Source organism: Agelaius phoeniceus, chromosome 21 (assembly GCF_051311805.1).
Source record: "Agelaius phoeniceus isolate bAgePho1 chromosome 21, bAgePho1.hap1, whole genome shotgun sequence".
In the NCBI taxonomy this organism is placed as follows: Eukaryota; Metazoa; Chordata; class Aves; order Passeriformes; family Icteridae; genus Agelaius; species Agelaius phoeniceus.
Genome location: NC_135285.1, coordinates 3,738,732 through 3,757,646, shown reverse-complemented (window position 1 = coordinate 3,757,646; position 18,915 = coordinate 3,738,732). Strand labels below are relative to the sequence as shown.

At 47.1% G+C, this 18,915-nt stretch overlaps 1 protein-coding gene across 1 annotated transcript in view; it reads right to left on the bottom strand.

Annotated features, from left to right (window-relative positions):
• Positions 1-4,882: 4,882 nt before the first annotated feature.
• PAPPA (pappalysin 1) overlaps positions 4,883-18,915 on the bottom strand; it is a 178,720-nt gene continuing 164,687 nt past the window's right edge. Inside the window, exon 22 of the mRNA XM_054646502.2 lies at positions 4,883-8,521. Coding sequence (XP_054502477.2) covers positions 8,414-8,521 — 108 coding nt within the window. The 3' untranslated portion in view covers positions 4,883-8,413. The remainder of the gene's footprint in view (positions 8,522-18,915) is intronic.

Genomic DNA, 18,915 nt, shown 5'->3' with positions numbered 1-18,915 from the left:
TCCACAAGGGATGATGTTGCTCTTTGGATTAGTTCTTCATTCATCATAAGCAATATGATCAAAAAGTTGTGAATAACCTTTTATCTGAAAAAGAAAAAAATCATGGAAGTTGTTTTTAACCACTAACAATCCTCCCCATGCCCGAGAGAAGTCAGCCAAAAGATTGTCAAGACCTTTAAAACTATTTTGACACAGTATTGCCTCACTTGTACTTAAAAAAAATGAAGACCCTGGCCCTTTGGCTGCATTCTATCAGAGAGCTTAGGCCAGTTGTTGACTTGCATGATGTAGGCAGTTGTTACTCCAATCCAGGGCAGAGGCAAAAATCTGAGGCCATCACAGTATTGTGGCAGTTAATGATCAGCAAAAAGCAGAATTTCGGCCTCAGATCCACTCACTTTTCTTCACCTTCCAGATGTGTGTGCCTTAGAAACTGAAAAACTGAGGAGGTGGAATGAACAAATCCAAGAGAAGGTAACTCTGGACCAGAGAGGGTTTGCTGGGTTTGTGTGTCTATATGAGTGCAAGCAAGTGAACCCATGGGCACAAACCTGCCAGCCTGAACAATAATTTGATTTTCAGATGTCCTTGTTTACATGGAAAGGTTTTTTTGGTTTTTTTTTTTCATACTTGTGAGTAGTTTTCTTTATATTCCAGTCCTCCTACGGAAGTTTTTTAAGCCTCTGTGTCTTTTTGACATGAATTTTTTCTGCTGCTAACAGCTTCACTTTCCCATAACAGGATGATCTTGAAGGTCCCTTCCAACCCAAGCCATTCTGTGATTCTGTCATTGCCACAGTCACTGATGCCATGCCTGTCTGAGAAGCTGTGGCTTTGAGCCGGGAGAGCATTTTGCCACATGAATTCAGAGCAATTTCTCCAGCTTTCTTCAGTGATTGATCTCCAGACAAAACATGTAACCTGGACATAGAAACTGTTGTTCTGACTGTGCATTCCAATTGATCCTGGGGTAGTTTTGCAGGTGCAGGAGGAGTGGAGCTGAGCAGAGCTGCCTGCTGTTCCCTGCCTTCATGGCTGCTCCCACCTTCAGGTCTTTATTAATCCCTAATAGATAGCTCAACACACAGCCAATTGATTTGTGCATTGCTATAGACACAGCCCCTTTAATCCTTCATTCCTGGGCCTTTTTATCTACAGCATGTGCTATTGATAGGGCTGTGTGTGACACACTTATACTCCATTAATAATGCATTCACCAAAGACAAGGATGGTATAGAAAACACAATGCATTCTTGCTCAGGAGATTTCTGTCTCTCCCTGCTCAATATGTTGCAGTGGTTTTTCACAGGTAAAATGCAAAACATTTTTTTTTTTTTACTGACTTATTTATGCCAGAGTAAAGAAAAAAATAAAATATTTCTTCTCATCCCTCAGTATATTGTCCTGATGACACAAATTATTGGTGCACACCTCACAAGGCCTTGGTCTGGTGGGGACCAGATGTGTTAGGGAATGGGTTGGACGATGATCTTGAAGGTCTCTTCCAACCTTGTGATTCTGTGAGACTGCAACCCTGGCTCTCTCTAGACCCTGGAGACTGATTTATCTTTATTTGTCCCTTTTTTCATGTGTCAAAAGGCTCTGTGCATTAGCCCTCTGGCTGCACATAGCTTGCTTTCAGCCTTTCTTCCCTTCTAGGTAATACCCCTGAGCCAAGGCAGGCTCCCACTGGGAGTGGTTTTTTTGATGAACACGTTCTGCACATGATGAAGAAGCTAAGAAGAACATGGACAAGTTTGATTTTCCGGCTTTCTCACACCAAAACTTCCACCAGCCTGCCTGGAGAGAATGGGACCTGAACCCCCTTGGGAGAGCCAAACCCACTGGAGGTGAAATGGCCTCACAGGGCCCTGGCCAGCGCTGCCTCCCTCCACCCTCTGACAAAACACGGTGGTTTTCATCCCCCTGCCCCAAAAGCCAAGAGCTGGAGCAGGATGCTGAGCAGCTGTGCAGCCAGATGTGGGACCCCACAGCCACTCAGTGCCCACACCAGGAGCCCCCATGGGTGTTGCTCAGGACTGGCTCGACCGAAAGCAAAGGAGACGTGGCAAGAGCGAGGGGTCCAGTTCAGAACTCTTTAATACAAGCTTATATTGTTTGTGTTTCTGATTCTCTGTTCTCCCAACATCTGGGGACATTAACCCTCATATGTGTGTGAGCATGTGTATGAAGATATATACAAAATCACACAGTTAAATATTTAAGCATACAAGGTATTATATATTTATATAATATAGAACTTTAGGGTATAGGAATCAACAATGGCAAAATATTTCTGATGAATCTGACATAATTTTTTTTTTTTTTGAGTGAAACATGACCTATTTTTGAAAGACCAGAGGAAATTGTTGCTTATTCAAAGAAAGAGAAAAAGCTGTATAAAGAAATTCTGTGAAAATGATTTAAAAAACATCATGAACCAAAAAAGGACAACTGTTAAAAACTGTATTGAAAAAAAAATAAATTAGATGAACAACTGTGTAAATATAAATTAAAAAAGATGAAAATCTTAATAAATAAGCTTTACTATTTACATCTTTATATATTGCTTGGAGACTTAAATTAGATCCGTTAAAAACAAACGAACGCAAAATAAAACCCAAAATTGGAGCAGCAAACGTACAGGCGTGAGGTACAGAATTAAGGGTTGAACTGTATTTTGCTTGTTTCTTTTTTTTTTTTTCTTTTCTCTTTTATACAGTAGACCAGTAGAATTCTTGTGAAAATAGATCCTCAGCACTTCATTGGAGTATTGGTTGACATGGCTTCCAAAAGGTGCCAAGAAAGATTCCATAATAATAATAATAATAATAATAATAATAATAACCATAATAATCATAATAATTATAATAAAAAGATACAATATGATACATAAATATGGAAGAGCAGTTGGTAATATGAATACATTTTTCTCTAGACGAGATCACAGTTTTATTTGTAAATATTACACTGATATATATATAATATTACACATATAATATTATATATATATCACATATATATTTATATATATATTTATATATATAGTACGGCTCAATCCTGCTCCCAGTGAAGTCAACAACAACAAAAACCTGTGTTGACTTGATAGGAGCAAAATTCAGCCTCTCATCTGCAGACAGGTACGTAATTACAGAGGCCGTACAATGCAAACTCCACAATGGTTCCAATTCCCTCTTGAATTGCTGGTGAAATGTTTTGTTAAAGCCCTGGTTCTTTGCACTCAGAAGATGGAAACTTGGTGGTTGAATGTGGCCTCACCAAAAGAAGGAAAAAACAAAAGACTAAAAACTAAGCCAGAATGGGAACCAAAGAAAACTTGGACTCGTTAGCTCCGCATCTCGACCCAACAGGACTAAAACTACCAACGAGTAGCACCAAGACTCCTCACTGAACACCTGAAGCCAACCCAAGCTCTTGAGTGTGGCCTCAGAGGAAGTGATTCTCACTCTCAATGAATCTTGGATGTGTAGATCCGGTGAAAAGGGGAAAACTCAGTTTGCCAAACGAAGACAGAAACAAAACATTAAGCCTCGCTTTGCTCCTGCTAAAAGGAACAGGGGGGTTTGAACCCCCCCAGGTGGCAGGAACAGCCCAACACCAAATCCCTATTGCCCAAATTGACCTTAGCTCCAAGGAAATACATCTTGGGCCACCTGGACCTGCTCCTGCTGATGTTCTGCTCATGCTCCCACTGAACTCAGTGGTCAAGGTCCTCCAGGGAAATGGGACTGTTCTTGGGGCTTCAGTATGCCCAGCATATAAGGTCACCCGGAGGCAGGAGCGCTGCTGCACCCTCAACAGGGAGATGGCCCTCCCCAGAGGATGGGGTAACATGGAAAAAATCTAAAACAGATCAGCTCAGCTGCACCACTGAGACCAAAATGGGGCCCACAACCATAAAGACATCTCGAGGTACCTAGAGCATATCTCTGCAAGGCATGTGGTCCTCTCCCAGTGATATGAACATGCCCATCAACTCTCACTGGGGCCTCCAGGGATTGGGCAAGATGCTGCTGAAAGGCTGGGAGTTTCCATGGCATCCAAAATAGTTCAAAGGCCAGACTTCCACCTCTGAAACCCCTCTGGGCATCCCAGCCTTGACTGATTTCACCCCATCCCTTCCTGTGCTTTAGCTCAGCCTCGAATGGGCAAAACGGGCTGGAGTGTGGGAAGAGGGGGTCAGCACCCCGCTTCCCCAAAATGGGAATCACCTGTCTGCTCAGGTAGCAGCTTTCTCCTTCCCCCTTCACTCCCAGTCTCTCTCAGCTCTCCGGGATTCAGACTGTGCAGTGCTTCTGAGTGCAGTAATTAGAGCACAGTGAAATACTGATTAAATGCGTATGTACAGTTGGATAACGTAAAAATAAGCACAAATACACACTTAAAAAAATAATCTGGAAAAAAAAAATAACAAACTCCACCCCCTCCCTCCCCCCACAAACAACAATATACCAGGGGATAACCCCTTAGCCTTAGTTCCTGGACTTATCACAACACACGAGGAAAACAAAACCAGACAATGTTATAAAACCTCACGGTACTTCTAGGGAAATCTACACTTAGTATCTAGCTCTCTACTCAGCTGGCAGAATCGGTGTTTTCCTTTCAAACACACAAAAATAGGCTTTGCTCTTCTTGGATTTGGATTATGTGGGTTTTCTTTTCTTTTTTCTTTTCTCCATTTTTTATGGGTTTTGTTGTTTTCTTTTTTTCTCTCCTATTCCTCTCTGTAAAGCCTCACACATTATTTTTTTCGCCCCACTTGAATCACTTGTAGCAAAATCTTTTGTTGGCTATGGGGCTTTCTTTTTTTCTCTCTGTCTTTTTTTTTTTTCCCTTTTTTTCTTCTTTTTTTTTTTTTTCTCTTAGACACAGGTAAAACCTAAAACAAACCGACAGTTACAACCAAGTGAAACTGAAACTAGAAGGGAGGTAGCTGGAACCCGATTCCAAGAATCCTCTGGTGCCATCCTCCTTTCTCAGCCTAGGGGTGACAGCGGAAGATGCAAGAAAAGCAGGAGGACACCAGCTCAGCCCTGTCTGCAAGATGGTGGGGAGGGAGAGGGGTAGCAGCTGATTGGAGTTTCCCACCCCACCGTGCACCATTCACCGCTTTCTGCTCCAGCTTTCCCTCCTGCTGGCCATGGATATCCCCCACAGCCTGGTGGCCCCACATAAGGTGCAGCCCTGGCTCACTATGACAGAGAAGATCTTGGCACTAATGTGAACTGGATTTTATGAGCAGCTAAATTTCACCAGCATCAGCACCCTCTTCTCTTCCCCCAAGCTTCTGGTTTGGTGTTGTCCTATGCTGCTGGCTCAGTGGATGGAGGTGGGGGTTGATGTCCCTCTCACCTTCCCCCCACTGGCCACCACAGTCAGGGAGGGTCTTTCCTAGGACTCCATGGGCATTTGAGGCCCATACAGTGGTAGATGATGTGAGGATCCAGCTGGCCTTGCCCAAGGTTGGAAGCACAGGGGACAAGACCTGAGCATGTGTCCATTCCCCACAGCTCCCCTCTTGGCATCTCTCTGGGTGCTTGGTGCAGCACCTGAAAATGCAGAGGGGATTTGCCCCAATGGGAAAAAAAAACCCAACAAACCAACAAACCATTGGATTAAACATCACTCAGAGAAGAACTTTTTTTCCACTCCTGATCCCATCAGCCCTACTGAAGGAGATGGACAGTGCCAACATAGAAGTTAAAAATCAAATAGCAGCATGGAAAGCCTGCTGGTGGGAAAGGGAGTTGGGGCACCCTAGGACTGCAGGAGGGAAGCTGAGGAGTGAGGCTGTGCTGGTGAGAAGCCTCTCTCCCTTGAGCTGAGGTCTCCAGCTCAGCAAGCAGGGACTGGTCCTGGCTGGCCAGAGGGGCTCAGCTGCCCTTGAGCTCCTGTGAGCCCACAGCAGCAAGTGGCAATAATGTCTGTACAGACCTGTTTCTCCTGGGCATTGTTCAAGTGGAAAAAACAGATGGGAAATCTCCTCCATGCTGAGCTCTGCACTGGGAAGGGCATTTTCAGCATGCACTCAGGAGCTGAACTGAGGATCCCTGCTGGGATGAAACCCAGGTGGGATGGAGAGGGGAAATCATGCCAAGATGCCTCAGGCATTGAGGACATGAAGTGTTGTCAGTCTGACAGGCTTTTGAGGTTGTGAGCTCTTCTGACAGGCTGGTGGCACATGAACAAACTGCCAACAAAACAGGGGAGGGCAAGGGACCAGAAGGAAGCAGCAACCTTTGCACAGTTATTTACTTCCCATATCAGTTAGAAGGTGAAGGGCAAAAGTGGAAGCTTATGCTGCTGCTCTCTATGCTGGGGGATGTTCAGTCTGACTCCATGGCAGGAACCCTGATCCCACTGCAGCTCCCTTTCCAGGACACTCCTGCACAGAGGGGCAGAGCCATCCACACAGCTCCCACAGCCAGGCCTTCTCTAGGAATAGCTGGAGCTTCACAACAGAGATCTCCTCACCCTCTTAGTGACAATCCCCTCTCCAGGCCTCTACTTCTGTTCTTGAGACTCTTCTCTGGTTCATTCCAATATAAACAACCCCAACAGTGGGTAACAAGAACCTGGCTCCCTGCACTTATTATTCTATAATTTTTCCATTTCTAGTTCTCCAAATCATTTTTACATCTACCTTTTTACATGAGCTAAATGACCCCTGCCCTTACCTTTCTGCCTTGCTCCTGTGCCTAAAGCAGGAGTTAGAAAAAAATCTTTTTCTCTTTACCCAGTAGATTGTGCAAGTCATGACAGTTCCAAGGAACAAACAAACTTAACACTGGGAGGGATGCTCTTTTGGATGTGTGTTCTTCTTAGCAGGAGCTTGGAGCACATGCCCAAGCCACACTGGAAAGACCTCTGGGATTTCCCTGGGATGGGCTGCAGCAGCAGCAGCATTGGATGCCCTGGGTATCTCAGTGACTCAGTGTAAGGAACCCTGTAAGGAAGGGAATCACTGAGGGTCTGGCACATGTTGCCCTGTGGGCTGAAGCAGGAGGATGACAGGGAAGTGTGAGGTCTGCTGCAGCTAATGCCCTTCTTTCTGGAAGATTACAGCTAGGCTCCTGGTCTATCCCAAGGGTCCGAACCACTGGCCTGGCAGCTTAATACTGACAAATATAGCCAAAATTCTAATACTGTCTCCTAAGGGCCTTTCCTCATGGCAGGTGTCTCCTCCTCCTCTTCCCCTCTCCCAAGACAACAGGAGCAGGAAGCAGTTGTCAGAATCAGCTCACCCTAAGAGTGGGGTGGAGGAGGCTGGAGAGCCACTTGGCAGGATGGAGACCAGAAAGCAGATTCCTTTGGCTGGCTGGTGTCCTGTTTTCTTGCCCCAGTGCTGAGGAAGAGACCAGAGGGTTTGAAAGGCAGGTTGTAGGTAAGCTTTAAGGCAGACTGTTTGGTTGCATGGGGTTGTTTTTCACCCTGTCCTGACACAGTAAGGAAACTATTTGTATGGGACATAGCAGCAGGAGTAGCAGCAGCAGACATGCTCAAATGACAAGTGCGGGTGCGAGTTCCCCTCTCTGTGCTCCTCAGAAGCAATCATCCATGGTCCTCAATCCCAGCCCTTAGACTCCCCACTCCATCACTCCACCACGGGACCACCTGCCCAGCTCCACACAGAAACACCCCAGAAGCCCTGCAGGCTACAAGGGGGGCTTTTTGTTGGCTCTTTGAGGGCAGGGGGAGAAGGAGGAGCTGTACAGAAAGGCCACTGCAGTCTGCTGAGCTGCCTGGCTGGAAGCAGCGTTCCTGTGAGGAGCAGATGCATCCCACATCTCGAGCTGGCTGGGTGCCTGGCAAGTCCCTTGCCAAGAGGCCCAGCCCTGTGGAGATCCCACCCCAGCCACAGTGCCCCGAGCATGCCATACCTTGGCATTCAGCATCAGAAAAGGCTCAGCTTGGGCTGAGTCCTCCAAGAGCTCAGCCTCTTCCACCAACGGTCTGAGTTGTGAGTGCTGGGGAGGGGAAAGTGTTTTTTGGGTTGATCATAATCTCTCACTCTTTCTCTCTCTCTTTCTCTACTTATTTCTATAAATATGTGTACATAAATAGTTTGTTTCTCGCCTTGAATCTAGATATGAACTGTTCAAATTAGGTGGGCATAACATGCTGTTTTGATACATGAAAGTCATCTTGACTTGATTCTTGGTTGTTTTTTTTTCATGATCACTATTTAAGATATAATTAATACATAAACCCCTACTTTGAGTTCTCCTTGGACAAAAATTAAAGGCAGACTGGTTGAATTCTAAGGGTCCCTGGTGCAGAAATGCCATCCAGTTGAGCAGCTAAATGTTAAAAACGATACCAAAAGGGATGTGGTGTCTCTCCTAGCCTGCCTTGAGCAGTGTGGTCCTCCTTTCCATGTCACTTGGCTTTACCCAAGACTGAAGCCACGCAGGTCTTTCTGGTTGTGCTCTTGGGCATTGGGGTCCCTGCAAGCACACTCTCCTTGTAGGTCACAGGACATAGGAAACGGTGTCACCTGGGGAAGAAGCCAAAAACACAAAGGCATGAAGGAAGGAACACACCTACAGCAACCTGGAGAACAAGAAAGATCTCTGGGGTGAAATCTTCAGAGATCAGCTGCAATCTTCGCTATGTTATTTTTTACAGTGATTTCTGTTAGTGCTGAGCTGGTGCTGCACGGAGGTTCCTAAGGGCCTATGGTTTGGGTGCTGCTGCTTTATTTAAGTCCATTTGTGCACTTAACTATGAATGTTCTTGGGTTCAGTTCCTCAGGAGCAGAACCAAGCACTGTCTCACAGATCAGTGCAGCTGGAGTCCAGCAGAGACTTCTCGGAGCACCTCTCGTGTCTGAGGTCAGGAGATGCAGCTCACAGGCACTGAGGCACAGCAGAGGAATGCAGTGGGAGACTGCTGCATTCACCATCTGTCATCTCTCTGTGACCCCTCTGGAGAAGCGTGGGAAGGAGCTGAAACAATAGCCTGCAATGCTTACCCAGGGAAAGCTGATTTGGGCCTCTTGCATCACAGTATTTACCTGCAGAAAAGGCAGTGGGACAAGTGTCTCACTTGCCCTGAAGTGAATTCCCAAGAATTTCTCCCATCTGCACAGACTGAACAGATGACCTCATTCCCCTCCTTTACACTCCTTCCAAGGCAGTGCCACAACCTGTTCCAGTGTTCCCAGCGAGGGCTGCACAGGCTCTGTCTGCTCCCCCTGGCTCTGCTGCCACACGTTCACTCTCCCTTTCACAAACACTTTTCTCCAGGCTACAATGCCTGAGTCTGCCTGTTCCCTATGCATCACCCACAGCCCATCTAGGAATGTGGACCCAGCGTTGTGCTGTCATCTCCAGCTAGACCTTCCTCACGAGTCCCTGCCTGTGCCTCTCCAGGATGCCTTTCTCCTGACACACACAATTTGGGAAGGAGGGGTGTGGAGCTTAATTTCACAACTGGGTAGCCTAAGGCAGGGACATGCTGACAGAGACACTAAATAGCCAACGTTCATCACCAAATCAGGGCTTAGAGAGCCTCCTCCCCTTGCTTTTGATTCCATTCACAGCAGACCTGACCCTCCAGGTGGAGTGGAATAGGGTGATGACTCTTCATCAAGCCATGGCCTTGGTGACTTATGAACTAAATAACCAGTGAATAATCTGAATCTACAATTGCACAAATGTGGAGAATGCAAAGAGAAGAAAGAGTCCAAAAAGTTAGAAGCTAATGAATCCAAATAACTGGCAACTGAATAAGTTTATAAACTGCAGAAAACAATAGGAGCTTAAGGGTCACTTGATCCAACAGAAGCCAGCCCAAGCAGGACTGTCTCATATCACAGTGTTATGAATATTCTTAGATAGGAAAACAGAGAAGTCTGTAAACAATGGGGTTTGGGGAGGAGGCTGAGGAGGGATTGTTTTATGACTGAGTTAAAATACTGGAAAGGAAAAAGAAAAGATACATGCAAAATAAAAATTTAGTTTTTTCTGTTCAGTGTAGAAGGAAACATTTTGGTTTAGATTATCTGCTACATTTCAGGTTTGACCTTTCCCTTCAAGACAAACAAATAAAAAAGACTATTTCACAGCAAAAGTTATGTCTTGAAACAAAAACTTGTTTCACTTAGAAAATGCTCAAACAAAACATTTAAGTACGCCTGGAGTTTTCCTCTGTTTTCATTTTTTTTATCCTGAATCATTCAGTTCAATCTGGATTTGGCAATGATTTTGACTTAAAAAAATCCTCCCTGATGTACAATGAAGCTACTAGTTGGAGGCAAGACCTAGGAACCTGATTCTTTCATTTGTCTTGATCAAGCTTTTTCCTCTCCCTGGCCTGGATTCCCTGTGTTTGCCTGTAACAACCTGACAAAGGAGATTAAGTAGCCCCTTCATTCAGAGGAGAGACAGGGAAGATGGATCCACACTCTGCACTGAACACAGGTCAGCCACACACCCAATTCAGGCATTCCAGTAAAGTGTCTGAAATTAGTGGTGACAGCCCACTGCACTTTGTCTCTGCTGCTGTCCAGGCTTAAGCAGGATGTGCTGCAGACACAGAGATCCCAAACATGCTCCCATTTCACCTGCAGGAACATCAGAGCCAGGAGAGAAAGCCCTGCATGGCTCTGTCTCCAAACCACCAGCTCACATTCCCCTCACCTACTTTCTGCTGAAACAGCAGCTTCAGACACCCAAACTGGCATGAGTTTGATGTTGCCTGAAGTGCTCTACCTCCTTCATTTCTCTCCTCCCATTTCTCCTCGTGAATCCCTTGTTTTCCTCTTTGCTTTCTCACAGGATGTGCTCAGCCCTGGAGCGACCTGAAAAGGTGCACGTACGAGTGTGGATTGTTGCTGCATTACAGCCAATTCCTGGGGAGATGGAGCAACCAGAGAAGAAATGTCTGGCTGTTTATTGTCTCCCAATAGTGGTCATGGCTAGAAGAGCAGAAGCTTTCTCTGAGGCAGAGCTGTGGCCCCCAGAGCAGACAGCTTTGTGGCTCAGCAGCAGTTCCCAGCAGTGGGTAGCCTGATGGAGAAGGGTTTCTTCCTGATCAGATCAGTCTTATTCACTTTATGTCCCTTATGGAGGCTTTTTATGCAATTTGATTTTTACAGTCCTATTGTCCAGATAGATGAATTGTTTTGTCTTATGGCAGTGAGCTCCAGAGATCAGTTTTCTATTATGTGAAAAGGCAGAGATTTCTATGGGTAATAAGCACAGTCACAGTCACATTAGACATGACAAAATTCTCCAAAAACTTAGCAGTCATATAGGGTTTTCCACTTTGAACAACATTTACAACAAATACACATTTGAGTTCCCCAAGGACCTGATTTCCATCGGTATTTAGGGAATTTAATGCACACACAGAATCTGCTGGGACTGTCTGAAGTACCCAGCTCAGGGAAACTGTGAAAACCCTTAAAAGAAGAACTGTCTGTTGCCTTGGGCTCACACAGTGACAGCCTCTGGAGTACACAGCCATGAAATAGAGCTGCTGGATGTGCTAGAAATAATAAATGCTGATCCTTTCACTGAATGATAGCCCATTTAGGTGTGGAGCCCAGATATACATACTCCAAGATTAACTACCTCTTTTCTTTTTAAATAGGTCTGTGAAAGCCCAACTCATTACCAGAATACACGACCTGCATTGAAATTTCCAGATAGACCCATTGTAGAGCCAGGAGTAAGGAGTCAGCTCCTCTTCCTTCAAAACACCAAGCCCTGCATTTCACCTATGACCATCTCCCCATGTAGAAAACCCAGAAAATGTCTAGGAGGGTAGGAAGAAAAAGCTAAAATTAAACTTAGGGCCTGTCTTGGACATTTGATAAAGTAATGCAAAATACTGTATTCTCAGACCAGCTAAAGTAGATTGAAAAAGACATAAGTGAAGAACACAGCTCCACACACCTACACACACAGCTCTTGGAGATGATCCAGAACAGTCATGGCACTGGATCAACAATGCTCCGGGGAATGTGAGTCACACCACAAGCACACTGGACCACAGACTATCCATCATCAAGAGAAAAGAGACACAATCCATCACTCCTGTCACCTGGAGTGTGCAGGACATGACACATCCTGCTCTGAACCTGGAGGAGCAAGGGCAGCAGGTGTGGGCTCACAGGTTGGGCAGGAGGCTGGCACAGACACCCAGGTGTAACTCATGGGGCATCCAAAACACCTCGACCAACTCACCACCATTGTTGCACAGTGCATGACCTCAGACTTCCTTCTCCAGCAAGGCATGGGAGCCCTGAGCATCCTCTCCCACACTGAGTGAAGAGACTTTGGATAAACTCAAGCTGCCTCTAGAAACAGGGCTGGATTTGTGCTGGATGCTGCACTCCCAACTGTGGGAACAAGGGCCACAATGCGACAGAGCCATGCAGAACTGGGATGCAGGTCATGGAATGAGTGAGAGGTCATAACTCCTCGCTACATGCACCTATCTGAAGAGGCTGGTGACATCCCAAGGCTGATCCCTGCTGAGAAAGGCCAGTCTGTAGGGAACTGGTGGGAATGTTGACAGCAGAAATCCCAGACAGGTAGAGGGAGGGATGGAAAACAGCTCTGCAAAGGCTGCAAGCTTGTCCCTCGCAGAGTCTGGTATCAGGCTGACCTGGCTGTGCCTTCTGCCCGAGCCTGGGGTTGGCTCACAGCAGCACCAGGGCAGGCAGGATTGGGCCCAGGGAGGGGGAAGCAGGGGAGGAGGGCTGCAAAGTGTTGGGAAACAGGCTGTTGTTAGATTTCAGCCCTGAAGTGTTTGCGAAATCTCCCAGACAGGCTCACTGGGGCTGAGGAGGCCCTGCTGCAGGCAGAGCCTTGGCGGGCAGTGTGGCCTGGGAGATAAGTGTGGCAGCCTGTGCTGAGTGTCACAGCCCTGTGCCTCCCCAGAGCCTCCCAGCTCAAACGCCAGCAACTATTCTGTTCCCTGACAAGGCCCTTGTGGGATAAAAATGCATCTTGGAAGGGTCTTCCCAGTGTTTTTCAGCATTGAAGTCACCAGTTTGAGATAACGGAGCAAGAGCGAGCCCCCTTTTAGCTCTGAGCACTGGTATGTGGGTTCACACCTAGGGCACTGCTCCAGAGGGCCTGGGAAGACAAAGCTGGCAGGAAACCTCCTCTCCATGCAGCACATGCACTTCTAAAATTTTCGTTAACTACTTCTTACTTTCGTTAACACTTCCGAATTTTCGTTAACTACCCCACCACAAACTGAGCTTTCCCCCGGTGAAACCAGCAGCCGTGGTGCATCGAGTCGTAGCTCAGCTGAACCCAACAGATGCTCTGCTCTCTCCATCGTGTGCAAACTGGGAGCTGCCTCACCAGAAGCAGTGGGAGCAGGATGGCCCAAAGCCAGCAGGGATTCCCGGGGAAGCCCAGCCCGCATGGATCCCGCATCCATCCCCGCCTGCCCGTGGAGCAGAGCGAGGGAGCCCCGCTTGCCAAACCACATGGAGCTCAGTCGCTCAGCAATCAGCTGTGCTTCCTACTCTCGTGCTACTGATTGTGCAAACATGAATGTAATTAGTCTAAATAATCACCAAAGATTTAATAGGAGCCAGACCACCCAGAGGCCAAATAGCTGGCGGTGGAGCAGGGAAGGTTTGTTCGCTGTTTTTTGTAACACTTGCTAATGAAGTGAGGTCGGATAGCAAAGCAAACACCCTCCACCAGCACATCCCCTGGGAACGCCGTATGTTGTGGGAAGCCCCACGTCCCTTGAAGCCAAGAACAGTTCTCTCAGGATAGGCAACATGTGCTGCTACCATCACTGCTTTTAATTTATTGACGCCTGGAAAGCCTCCCTGAAGGATTATGAAACCAAGCTCTGAGCCCCAAAATAAGCTCCCATCCCAACCAACCCTGACTGGAAACGCTCCTCTCACATGGCAAACAGCTACAGCCACTGAGCCTGTGACTGAGGGCTGGTGGGGAAGTGAGTTCACCCGCGCTTTGGGGAGAACCCGCGTGCTTGGAGCGCTCAGCCGCTTCCAGAAGCATGAAGCAACACTCAGAATTGTATCCTGCCTTCCTCCCTACTCACCCACCATTCATTCTATCTCCCTGGCTAATTATAGAGCTACAAACACACCCAGCTGGGGACAGGCCAGTAGTTAGGAGCAGTATCATGGCAGGAGCATCAGTTCTTCTGGATAAACAGGATTTCCTCAGCTGGGGTGGCCACTTAAGCTTCTAATGGCACCAAACTGCCTCAGAAACATGTTGTGGCAATGGAGAATGATCTGAGATTGCCTAAGACAGGTCTGTGTTGCAGTCAGAGAGCTGGGAGAAGGTGCTTATTTCTCCAAAATACCAAGAAGTGGTTATTTCTGTTGGCTTAGGGGTAGGAGTGCAGACTCATTCCCCTCCCTTCCCAGGGAGACAGGGACAGCCTTTGGAAATCCCTGCTGGAGCCTGCAGCAGCCCCTCAGTTCAAAGCTCCTTTCTTTAGGCCTTGAATTCTCAGCCATAAAGTCTCTGAAGAGGTTTTGATAACTGGCCTATCTTTTAGATAAGCAAAGCTTTGGATGAATCCCACACAGCCCTCTATCTACCACAAGTCCTCATTTGTTTTCCGCCAGGGCACTTGCTGGTTTTCCTCTCCAAGGTGTTGGACAGAAATGTCAAGAGGCTGAAGGGACAGGACAATTTTTCTCTTTTTTTACCAAGGGCTATGGGGCAAAGCAGTTGAAGGAAAACCTGAGTGATAATTGAGCGAGGCAGGTTTTCCTCATGGGAGCTGTAGGTTTATCCCTTGTGCGACAAAAAGGAAAGGCAGAGAGGAAAGACAGATGAAAGTTCATCCTTACAAATGGTTGAAGTAGAGGGAATTTTAAAACAGCAAATGTAATGTATTTAAATCTACAGGGATCAGACTGCAGGACCTTCAACCAGGCAAATCTGCCATCCCAGTCTGGAACAAAGTACGTAAGCAGAGCCTAAAGAAAGAATTTCTGATTTCTGCGAGGCCTTTCTAGACAGTCTTGTCTAGGGAAAACTTATAAAAGGGAAGGGGAAGAAAAGAAGTGGAGGAGACAGTTACTGGAGAGAAGATTTCCTGAAATGAATCAGAGGAAACAGCCAGAGCCTCTCCCAGCAAGGCTACGCACCCCACAAGCTCCTCACCGGTGGCCAAGAGCCCAGAGACAGCCAGTTATGCCCAGGTTATTTATTTCCCTCACTCTGGCAGTGTCACGTAGGTAATGTTTTAGAAAATAGTGTCTTCTTTTATCTGCAGCAGGATACAAAGCAAGAAGCAGCTTCCTAGAGCAGCCAGGCAGAAGGGAGCTGGCAACCTGTGCTGGGTCAGGAGGGGAGGAAGATTAAAAGGAGATGGGATTTTGCTTTGTCCTTCACGGAAGACTTTATCCCCTCCAGATACACAACAGAAGCTTTCTCTCCCTTGGAGGTTGGCCAGCAATGGCCTTCCCGTCTCTCAGAGCTGCTCCTGGGTCACAAACAGGGCAAGCTGTGAGCAGCAGGGCCCTGTCCCCTGCCCCAGCAACAGATCTGCCATCAGCCCCCTGCTCCCAGACTGCCTGCCCGTGTCCCTGCTTCCTTGGGTGGCACTCGTCCCCGTGCCAGCCCTGGCTTCTCGCCCACTGCAGGGCGACGCTCATCAATTAGCGCACAACAAATAATTAAGCTGATGAATGTCTCTTTTTTTCTCCTGCTTTCTGACTGCACTTGCCTCGAATTTATGCCCAGATTATGACTGAATTTATTCGTTGCCACTTGCAGCATTCAAAAGAGGCCGTTAATGATTTCTTTTAAGCTCTCCAGCCTGATTGTGAGCAGTGCAGGGCAAATACTCATTATTTCCTATCTAAGCAGCAGTGCTGATTAGTTGGTGCTCGGTCAGATAAGTCACACTGCTCCATTCCCCACTCGCTGACGGAATCCACAAGGTCATTCCCTGCTAATGCTCAAATGCAAAGGGAAAACATGGGATAAGCATGGAAGTCCCTTGTGCATTTTCAGGGCAACAAAACAGGAGCGTGCAAAGTCTCACATTAAGTAAGAGGGCTTGGTTTTAAAGTGAACTTGGCTTGAAGTATTTTGCTTTCAGGCAGCCTGTTCACAGCACTGTGTGCAGCCCAAAGTGTGTTTGGGAGGGCAGTGGGACTGCAGTGAAACTTAAGTCTTGACAGTTTGCGGACACTAAAGATCTGAAGCCAGCTCTTACTCGACTGTTAACTCCTGAATCTTCACATGGTGCAATGTTAATCTTCAGCCCTTTCCCAAAATAATGTGTGGAGTTGCTATGTTCTCTTAAATGTGAACCATGTGTCACCTCAGCAATGGCTGCTGTGGGGAAAAGATGATAAATCTAAAGCTTTTAAAATGTCCTGTGACATTTTGGGAGAAAAACAGGTGTTGCATAAATGTTGGACATTTATGGGCAAACTTGCAGGGGCTTTAAAAGACTGACACATCTGCCACATAGTATGTAACCCTGAAAGAAAAGGAGCAAAGCAGTCTCTTTCATGTGTCTCACTCTCTCTACAACCGTATGAAAATACATCCTCATCTGGTATTGGAATTAACAGAGCTGGACTCGCCCCTCCCTATGTCTCCTCCAGGTTTTTGGCTTTTACACCCAATGTGTATTTTAAAACTGTGCCTTTTTAAGTAGGTGGCAAACTGTGCTGGAAGGATTTGGTATGCGGAGTATTTTTATTCAGCTCCTTTTTCTCTCACCTTTCATTGTTTTTCCCTTTGGAATATCTCCTGTAATGCTCCACTCATAAACCTCTTCAAAGGGAGGGCTGTATTTGAACAGCCTGGCCTGAAATCTGGTCTCAGTCAAAGGCCTCAGATGGGAAAATAACTGGGAGAGCCAAGCCCCACGGCCCCACGGCTGCTGCTGCAGGTGTCGGCAGCCGCTTTGCAGGAGCGAGGTTCTCCTGCTGCCTCCTTGACTCTGACCCCACAGCCCCCCTGGCTGGGTTATTATTCCCCCTTTTACCCTATAAATGTAATAAACTGGGACTTAGCATCTTGCTTTTAGTGTGGAAGGAGAAGGTGGTTTTCCTCCCTTCTCCCAGGCGTCTCATTCGGCTCCTGGGACGTTGTTGGAGTTCTGGGAGACTTTGGATGCTGAATGCATGTGATGGGCTCCATGGCTCAGCCCTCCACCTGTGTGATCTTGAGGATGGGGGATTATAAACTGCCAGCTAGGGCAAGTCTAATTCCCCAGTCACAACGATCCAGCTCCCAGGGAAGTCTGTGAAAGCAGACTTATCTCCAAAAAGCTACAAAACCTCCCCCTCCATGGAGAAAATCCATCAGACGTTTGACCAGCTGCCTGTCTCTGACCATTTGCCCTCTGCATCAAGCACTTTTAGCACAGAGAACAGCAACCCACTGGGCTACAAAGTGCTTCCCCTCCTTGGGAGGCCACTTGGTTTCTGGGTGGCAGGGAAGCAGCAGATATTTTGAGCGTGAGTCGCCTGTCTGGTTAAGTGTTCACAACTCTGTGCAGATCCCACTTTGTCTCAACTCCCTGCCCAGCAATAAATTCTGCTCCCAAACTTTAATCCTGTCCCTCCTCACCCCCCCCTCATCTCAGCTCTCACATCCCCCTTGTTTCAGTTGTGCCCTCAGCTCCTGTCTTGATGAGGCTGGTTTGGGTCGGTCCCCTCCCAGGCACCTCGCTTTTGTTCTTCTGACACTGTTTGGGGTTTTTCGTCGCCTGCTCTCCAGCCTGCAGGCAGTGAGATAAAGTTTCCCAGGCAGGCTGTTTTGGGAGGAGAAGACCTGCACCATGCTGAGCTACCGGGCACTTCCAGCTCTGCCCTCCCGGCTGGTGGGAGGTCAGCGAGCAAGCTGTGCTGCTGCGGGGCTGCTCCTCCCAAGGAGGTGGAAAATCAGCCAGAGATAGCAATCTCTTCTTGGAGAGGACTGATGAGCCACTGCCTGTCATCCTGCTCATCTCTTCAGAGGTTGTTTCACCAGGGAGCCCCTTTTGGGGTCTCCATGCCCTACTCCACCCGTGGGGAACTGAGGAGCTGCCCTGCCTGGGCTTCCCTGCATGTGGCTCCCAGGAATTTTTTCAAAAGGAACACCACAATAGAGGGGAATATTTGTCCAAAAAGAGCACAGCTAGGGAAACGACCTCTTCCCCTGCATTTTCCTCAGAGGAGAAATTAACTCCTTCCACTTGCCAGGGCATGCCCATCTCCCTTCCCCTTCCTCTTTGGTCCCCCCAGACAGCCCACAATGCTGAACCAAGGAAAAGAAGTCTCCAGCCAAAGCTGGAGAGAGGACCTCCTTCCTCAGCTGGGTGACATGGATGGTGTCATATGCTGAGCCCAAGCACCCTCAGGTTTTGTTATTTATTAATATGTATCAGATACTCAATGCAGCTGGATTTTTCATTCTGTTCTATACACAAATCTGGAAGATAAGGTAAAATATTCACCTGGCAGAGTCTAAAATTTGCGTTATTTTTTTGAGAGGAACCTAGTTCCAAATCCCTGCTGGTTAGAAACCTATAAAATGTTGTACTGCTCCAAGCCACAAGCTCTATCACCCCAGTCACTGTCTCTAACAGTGCTCAGAAATTTGTGTTAAAGAAGCAGAAAAAGGTGGGGTGTGTGTGGAGGACTCTTCCCTAGGCTCAAACAGCCAAGGGTTCAAATATTGCTCAGCCAGAAGCTGCATCCAGATCACAGTGTCTAATAGCCACTGAAGGAGCAAAGCTCCACCAATGGGCCTGTTCTTTTTTTGACTTCGAATATATTTTTGTTCTTAATAATGCTCTGTGGCAGCTCATCCTATTACTCAAACACATACTGTGCCAATAAGGATGTTCTTTCGTCTGTTTGGATCCTGCTTCAAGGAAATTACCACTTCACCCCCTCATTCCTGAGTGATAAAAAACAGT